Consider the following 9,120-nt stretch of genomic DNA (forward strand, 5'->3'; position numbering starts at 1 on the left):
GTACACCACTGGTTACCTCGCTCCATTTTGAGGTTTCTCCTCTAATCAGTACTTTCTGTTTTCTACATGTTAACCACTCCCTAATCCATGTGCATGCATTTCCTTGAATCCCTACTGCGTTCAGTTTGAGAATTAACCTTTTATGCAGGACTTTGTCAAAAGCTTTCTGGAAATCTAAATAAACCATATCGTATGCTTTGCAATTATCCATTGTCAATGTTGCATCCTTAAAAAAGTCAAGCAGGTTAGTTAGACACGATCTCCCTTTCCTAAAACCATGCTGACTGTCTCCCAGGATATTGTTACCATATAGGTAATTTTCCATTTTAGGTCTTATTATAGTTTCCATAAGTTTACATATAATAGAAGTCAGGCTTATTGGTCTGTAGTTACCTGGTTCGGTTTTGTCTCCCTTTTTGTGGATCGGTATTACGTTTGCAATTTTCCAGTCTGTCGGTACAACCCGTGTCAAGAGACTGTTGCATGGTCTTGGTTGGCGGTTTGTAAATAACTTCTTTCATTTCTTTGAGTACTATTGGGAGGATCTCATCCGGCCCAGGGGATTTGTTTATTTTAAGAGCTCCTAGTCCCTTTAACACTTCTGCCTCTGTTATGCTAAAGTTATTTAAAACTGGATAGGAACAGGTTGACATATGGGGCATGTTGTCTGTGTCCTCCTTTGTAAAAACCTGTGAAAAGTAATCATTTAATATATTTGCTATTTTTTTTTCTTCGTCTATGATTTTGCCATTTGTGTCTCTTAGACATTTAACCTCCTCTTTGAGGATCGTGTATTCTAAATTAAAATCAGACTAATTGGCTGCTTGTTAAAACACATGCTTCAAAATAAGACAGAAATTCAGAAAACAAGTTTATTTAAATATGCAGAATACATCACAAGCCAAACAAACGTTCAGAATTGCAAGCAAATAATTTCAGAGCGGTTGTGTGATATGAGCCACAAGAGCGCTGTTCATCGCTTCTTCTTTATACAATAAATACAAAGCAGTGCATTCAAATAAATATTTTGTAATAAATAATGATTTGTTTTAAATAATTTAATAAATAATTTAAACCTACAGTGTCCCACTTCGATGTTCAATTTTATACTAAAATATCATCAGTGGTAAACTGCTTACAACACCTTCGAAGTTCAGCCTTCCGACTGCACTTTACTTCATTAAAATAAACAGACCTTCTCTGAAGGACCGTAGAGAACTTAATAAATCTAACTATTTTCACAAGACAGGAGCCTATTTTGTGCTTTTAACAAATAAATAACAAAAAATATTTCAAATAAATAAAACAGAATCAATATTACTTCTTACGACAGTTCCATAAATATTGAAATAAATAATATACTATGTATGAAATATATATAGTATATATAAAATAAATATTATTAATAAATATATAAATAAATATATATTAAATAAATAATACACTTAAATAGTAAAGTAACAACAAAACACAAACGCCTCACACAAACTGCTTCCAACAGTTAGTAGTTTAGGCATTTTAAAATATGGCATTTCAAACTAAATTATACATTATTTTAATTAAAATGAAATAAATATAAGCAGGCATTTAAATATAAACTTAAATACACTGTGTCTGCAAAAACAGTACGTTGTCACAAAAACATGGCTGGGTAAAAATATACGATGGTTTTGGGTTAATGTGACCCATTACAGTAAAGCGTGTTTTAAAATAAACACAACTTCTCAGGTACGTGATACATGTCACTACAGCCAGGAGGGTTTCATTCCAAATACCTCTACAAGAGACATTTAGTAATGGCTTTTTGGAAGCACACAGGTGCATGCCACTGGGACCTTGATATATTCTACTTGGAAAGCGTATGTCTTCTGGTCTGAGCACTGCTTCCTGCGAAGTACCATCATGGTCTGGTTCACTATAACAGAGTTGACAGCGTCGGTCTCTCTCCCAGTCCTGACGTCAATGCACCCCGAGCACAGGCACTCAGCAAAGGCGAGTTTCATCGGTAACCTGTTTTCGTCCACATCAATCCTGCAAAGATTAAACATAGTAAACTATTAGCTAAATAAATAAATAAATAAATAAAAACCTAGGCACTACGGTATCATTAATATGGGCACTTTGGGTATTGCAGATACATTACAGATGGGAAAACTGCTCACGCATAACTAGTCAAGTTATATTAATTCATTATTATGTAGTAGTTGAAAAAATATAGAAAAAAAATGAGATTTGACAAAACTCTCATATTTGCAGTTCACCTGCACAATCTATAACCTCAGCATAAATATGTATTATTTTCTATTTTTTGTATACAACTGTAAGTCGCCCTGGGTAAGGGCGTCTGCTAAGAAATACATTATTATTATTAATAATAATAATAATAATAATAATAATAATAATAATAATAATAATAATAATAATAATAATAATAAACAAATAAATTAACGTGTCGAGCCCTTCCTTACCTATAACGCCAGGGGGAGATAGAGCGACTGTTGTGATCCTCTGTCACCTGCTTAATACTGCTGGCAACAAGATTGGGGCAGCTGTGTCGCGTTTGCTGTCTTTGCCTATTCCCGCCGCTCTCGAGTTGTTCTAGCTCCTTCACCATGTAAAATGATGGGTAATTATTCCACGCATGTTTTCCAACAAAGTGTTTGTAGGTTTGCAAGTCATTGTCGTCGTAACAATGGCTTCCCTTGGTCAGTTTCCCTTCGGTCAAACAGGCAAACAGCACGGCGAGTAAGACTAGAATCTGAAAACGAAGGAAAAGAAGGGTTAAAAAAACAAAACAACATTAAAACAAAATATTATAACACTGCCTCAACTAAGACACACACAATGTAAGTACGGAACATATTACTCGGAATTAAATTTAACACGCCTAAAGTAAAATAGTCCTTTAAAACACCTTATCAGCGCCCAGTGAAATACAAACCAAAATACACAGTGCTGAGCTTCTTACCGTATTCATTTCAGGAAGTCAGGTGGTAGGTACTCTGTGAACTATATGATGTCACTTGTACAGCACTGTTCGGTATAAGTGTGTGTTCACCTCTCTGCACTCATTTATAGGCGACACCATTTCCCTGTAGATTTTGCGTGCTGAAGCTGGGGAAATCCTGGAAGTTCCTTTTTTACATTTAAAGCATCCGCCTCTGAATATTCCATTGAAATAAAGGAACTAATAATAACTCTATTTTGTTCAATTAACACAATCATTTGTGCTTCTGAAAAGTTAATACATATACATATGAAGAAGTTAAAAGCAATAAGATCAATAAATCGGTAAAAGAGGTTAAGGAAATTGCGGAGAGACTATACAATAAAGGCATTATATCAAAAGAATTAAAAAAATACATGCAGCCACATAATGCAAGAACAGGCCTAGCAAGAGGAAATCCTAAAATGCACAAAGAAAATCACCCTATGCGAATGATAGTCAGTACAATTGATAATCCAACACACATAATAGCTGAAATAGCAGAAAAACAACTTAGGTCGCACGTTGAGAAATTACCAAGCTATGTTAAGGATACAACACAATTTTTAAAAAGACTTGAATCAATAAAACACAACCTTCCAGAGAATACAATTTTATTTTGCATGGATGTAAAATCCTTGTACCAAAGTGTCCCTCGTAAAGAAACTTTAGAAGCTTGTCAAAAAGCACTAGATAATAGACTAGATAAATCAATACCTACAGCAGAGGTACTGAACATGATCAACATAGTTTTAGAAAACAGTTATTTTACATTTGTTGATAAGAATTACAAACAAAACGATGGTACAGCAATAGGATCTAAATTAGGAATGCATTTTGCCAGTACATACATGGGGAAATGGGAAGAACAATTACTTAGAAAAACGGAAAGAGAACCTTTAGAATACATTCGGTTTGTAGATGATATTTTGGGGGTTTGGACACATGGAGAAGAATCTCTTTTCCAGTTTCATAAAATGGCAAATGAAATACACAGTAATATTAAGGTGGACCTTCAATGGACAAGGAAAGAAATAGAATTTTTAGATACCATAGTAAAACTTGAAGAAGGTTCAATTGAGACTGACCTCTTCTGTAAACCTACTGACATGCACCAGTATTTACACATGTCCTCTGCACATCCGATACACACTAGGAATAAGAATACGAAGAATATGCTGAAAAGAAAGTTACTATGTAAAACAAAGAAATGTATTAAAAACAAATCTTAAAAAAAGAGGATACAAAGAAAGAATTATAGAGACGGAGTTAAGAAAAGTGGATAAACTAAAAAGAGATGATCTACTAGATTATAAAAATAGAGATAAAAAAAATCAAAAGAGTCCCATTAATAATGACTTACTCTAAACTTTTGCCCAATATTTCTAAGATAGTTTGGAAACACTTGCGGATTCTACATAATTCAGAAAAATTAAAAAAAGTATTTCTTAAGGCCCCAGTTGTAGCATTCAAAAGAGAAGCTAATTTAGGTGATATTTTAGTTCACAGTAAACATAAAAGAATAATTGACAAAATAGGTTCTATGAACATGTGCACTAGTAGATGTAAAGTGTGTAAATACATAGACAAAAGTAAAAAATATAATTAAACATAAGAACACCACATACCCACTAAAAACTAATACCTACTGTAAAAATAGCAATGTTGTTTATGGAATAGCCTGTGAAAAATGTGATGAAATCAAATATGTTGGAGAGACTGGAACTACTTTATATAAAATAATTCAGAACCACCTTTCATTAATTAGAAATAAAAAAATGAATGAACCAATAGTACAGCACTTCACCAGTCAGGGACATGACATAAATTATGTAAAGTTTGTAGTATTAGAACAGCTCAAATTAGACAATGCGACATATAGAAGAATAAAAGAAAGTAAATGGATAAATAGACTGAACACGATTATGCCAGCGGCACTCAACAGAAAATAATGAACTAATTAACTTCAATAAATATATAACATTTAAATAAATAAACAAAATTCATTCAAAAGTTGTGCATGCTGATGCGCTGGGGAGGCCAAATCTAGACTGATCCTCAGAGCCAGCATTGCATGATATAATAAAAATATAAGTTTATATAAAGTAGTGTTAATTAGAATTAATACAGATTCAAAGATAGAAGTAAAAATGATGTCACAATATATAGAACACCATTACATCATGTAAGAATAAATCATGGATTTGAATGTAAACAATAACAAGTAGTTGTCATGCCGTCAAAAACCTATAAATACCTCCAATGTTTTGATTCAAACACAGGCTCCCTTGAGAAAGATATGTACAACATATCGAAACGTTGGACAGCTGGCTCTTTGAGCTAATATATATATATATATATATATATTATATATATTATATATATATAATGTGTGTGTTTAATAAATATGTTAAATAAATACTTTGTAACATATATATATTTTTATCTTAAAGCACACCCACCTGTCGGACTTTTTTTCTCCATTATGTAGTTCAACAGATTTGTAGAGGAAGTTGCCGTTGATTAGATAAGGGACAGTTACAGAAGTTGGAATACTATCCCTATGCACCACAATTATAGCAAATATGCCTTCCCTTACAAAAGTGTACCACAATATAGCAAAGTGTAAAAAACATGGTAAAGCATGGGCAAGCATTGTAAAGAATAGCAAGGTATTCCATTTGAGCAACCTATATCTCACCGTGATAAGGATATTTCATTAGAGCATTTCACTGCACTCTGCATTGTATCATTGTCTTTTTTATTTAACCTGGAATTAACCCTTATGATAGGTTTGAAGCAATCCAGGAGGATCCCCCATTGTTGTAAAATGCTCTAATTAAAGGCATGCTTTGATCAAATTAGCTGCATCATCATGAAAGCAGGAGCAGAAACATTTACTTGACGTAGGGGTTTGATTTTATTAGAACATTCTACAGTACTGGGGAATCACCACATCCTTCCAGTGGTTTTCCCAGGATTACCCATAAAATAGGTGGTTAATTCAATCTAGTGGGATGCTGTCAAAGGCTCTAATAAAATCCAGTTGTGACTCATGGCATCTGAGTACTGGTTGTTCAAATCGACCACTTTGTTTCTTTGTTAGCTCATCTTCTATGATTGAGTGTTTTTGAACTAATGGATAGATTTTGTAATCTTATAAAGTAAAAAAAAAAGATGTCAGATTAAAGTGATGTTATACCTGTAGCCAGAGGCACTGGAACAATTTTTATGGTGGGGGTGATGAAAGACATTGAACAAAACTGTAATCCATGTATATGATGGAAGCCATGCAAAGCCACGCCTAGCACCCCTAGTTCCAGCACCCATGACTGTGGCTGCTGCTGTATTACAGTATTTCCTGAAACCAGTGATGCTAACTGCTAATTACTGTTTAACCACTTCCTGCAACTCTTGGCTTAAATGCTGCATGCCTAGTTGGATAGTTTGCACAAAAATGTAAACCAAAGGTGCAATTGCTGAATGGGAATTATTGATCTTATATTCAAATGTACAATATCATTTAAAGTCTGATATTTTAAACATTGCTTATATTCTGTTCCCACAAAGTATTCAATATTTTGAAGTTTTGTGGCATTTGAATGCACTTGAAATCTGAAGCCTGATTGATCATCTTTTACTTTTAGAATAGTTTTGTTTGTTCTCTGTAAGATGACATCTGCACACAAGATACGATGAAATGGAAGTTGGATAAATCCCTAGCAATGAGTGGTTGATTTGTCATGAGTGGTTTATAATAAACTTTAAAATGCCAGTAAGTTTTAAAAAAAACATAGTTATAATTCTATGTTAAATTAACAATTAATATTCATTTGTGACAGGTGTCATTTTATCTGTCCTTTCAAATATGTATAGAACAAAGGTTATTTTTTGACATGTACCCCATAATTAATTCAGAGTTTTTAAAGTTTTTGTTCAATAGCTGTTGATGCCTCCCTGAAACTCTTGAACCTAAAAATAGTTGAGAGTTGTATGAAAAATGCAGATAAATTAAGTTGACAACTACTGTTATGGTGAAGAAGAAAATAGAATAATCTTTAAATTAATAAAACAGTTAAATGCTGTTTTTTTTGTAGAATTATCTTGGACAGGGTTCAAGCAACTTTATTAGGAACACACCCAACAATCTATTTGGATTCATTCAATACAATACATATAGAATACTGCATGGGGGTAGTGTGTGTTGTGAGAATTTAATGCACACCTGAAGTGGGAGATACATAAACCCAGAGGGTGAAGATTTTTCGGTTGGCCGATTTATAGACGTTTAAGGTGAGTCCCTCATGGAAAATGCTGTTTGGCCCGAAGATTGAATTATGAGAGCCTGTTACCAAGGTAGTTTTGATGTTGGAAACGTATGTTTCTGTTGGATTTGCCAGATTTTCACTGGACATGGAAGGCTCTGGAGGGTTTTCTTTATCAAGTACTCAAGAGAATTGTGGAGATGTGTTGCTGTTTGACAGTTTACACTGGGGTAGCACTCTGTTGCTGGTTTTAATGAGCACGTTTCCCATATCACACGGGCGTATGATATAGGAAATATCAACTGAATAAGCCATTTGAAAATTGCTCACCAGATAATACAATATATCAAATCATATCCCTGACTACAACTGTAAATTCAAAGTTAGAGCCATCATATTGACAAATTATATTAACTGTATGTACAGAATATAGAACAAATGCCAATAAAGTTGGAAGAAAATTGGAAAAGTGGTATTTAAGACCAAGTGATCATATGATAAGCAAATGAGGTGTTAATGACTTATTTACAGTATGTGGAATAACTTCTTGAGTTCAAGATACATGTAAAAATGCAAGGGTGACATACAGATGTGCAGACAGAGACCCCACCATATATCCCCACAATCTGCTGCTCCCAATAACCTATGATAAATAATGTAAATACCATGTTTCATCACAATTTAATATGTGGTTATCCAGATATATGGACACATTTAAATAATGATGCATGACCAACTCCACTGTATCACCATCGCAGAGGGTAAATAAAGGGCACTGGTCGTATAGGCAGGGGGGCACACACACATTGCATTCCTCTGCTTGGCAGCCCTCACACAATACAAGTTCAATTATTATGTTCTGTAAACAACATCTGTACTTACCTGTGATATAGTAAGTCTTTTATGATCGTCATTTGAAAGCCCATGTGACTGTGAAAAAACACCCAGGTTTAAAAAGATGACTAATCAAAGCATTTTTGGATCAAGGTGTGGTATTAGTCACACACCTCAACACTGTATGTGAAACACCCGGATGATGCAACTGTAGCATGTAAATACTGCAAGCACAGCATGCCAATAAAATGTAAATAAGTTTTAGACCAAATATGAAATATTAATTATATTTTGAGCTTTAGAACTCAAATGAATGCAAGCATGAATTGTAAAACTGGGGTACAAAGTGAAGTTTTAGGTACAGTATCCATCAGTTACACCATACATTGATTTCAATAACAAAGGCATAGTTTATACTGTGTTAAGCGCGCCGTATATTTCAGGCAAACAGCTGTTTGGATCTCGTTATGTGGCATTTATATAGATTTAAATAACAAACGCAGTGCTTATTACTGTAGTAATCTCGCTTACTGATCCACCAATCAGCTGTTTTCACCTTGTTACCTTGTCATTCACATAGATTTCAATAAAAAAGGCAGCACTTTACTGTAGTAAAAGCTTGATAGATCATTACTGGTACTAAACTAAACAGAGTTTTACACTTTTAAAAGTGGCAGGATGTTGCCTTCATACAGATACTGATATTCTCAAGGCCTTTGGCAAGTTTCACCACAATTGTTTTTTTGTTATCTTGTAACATACACTAATAACTTGGATAAAGCACGCCCTTGGCAAGATTGAGGATGTCATTGGGTGTATGCAACTCTAATTTCTGACGTCTCTACCTGCTAGGATAGCCTTGAAATACAGTAGTAAGCAAATCAAGCAATAGTTTAATTACCTTTGTTTTGTAATAGTGGATGTCAAGCCAGTTATATTACTTAACAGTACTGAGTTATTGCTTTTCAGTTGACTACAAGCGAATGAGTTGGACATATATTGAACAATGAAAAAAAAAAAAAAAAAAAGCAAAAG

General features: G+C 33.9%; 1 protein-coding gene across 1 annotated transcript; it reads right to left on the reverse strand.

Annotated features, from left to right (window-relative positions):
* Window positions 1-858: 858 nt before the first annotated feature.
* On the reverse strand, window positions 859-3,103 carry LOC131698765 (interleukin-17C-like). The gene is made up of 3 exons (XM_058992555.1): window positions 2,969-3,103; window positions 2,469-2,758; window positions 859-2,031 (listed from the first exon to the last, which is right to left on the reverse strand). The coding sequence occupies exons 1-3, from the start codon at window positions 2,975-2,977 to the stop codon at window positions 1,791-1,793; spliced, it is 540 nt and encodes a 179-aa protein (XP_058848538.1). The 5' UTR covers window positions 2,978-3,103; the 3' UTR covers window positions 859-1,790.
* Between the last annotated feature and the right edge of the window lie 6,017 nt (window positions 3,104-9,120).

Source organism: Acipenser ruthenus, chromosome 19 (assembly GCF_902713425.1).
Source record: "Acipenser ruthenus chromosome 19, fAciRut3.2 maternal haplotype, whole genome shotgun sequence".
Classification (NCBI taxonomy): domain Eukaryota; kingdom Metazoa; phylum Chordata; class Actinopteri; order Acipenseriformes; family Acipenseridae; genus Acipenser; species Acipenser ruthenus.

Excerpts from the sequence above, each read along its gene's own strand:
- LOC131698765 (XM_058992555.1), bottom strand. Across the intron at positions 2,032-2,468 it reads ATCTCCCCCTGGCGTTATAG|GATTGATGTGGACGAAAACA; the intron begins GTAAGGAAGGGC and ends TAATCTTTGCAG.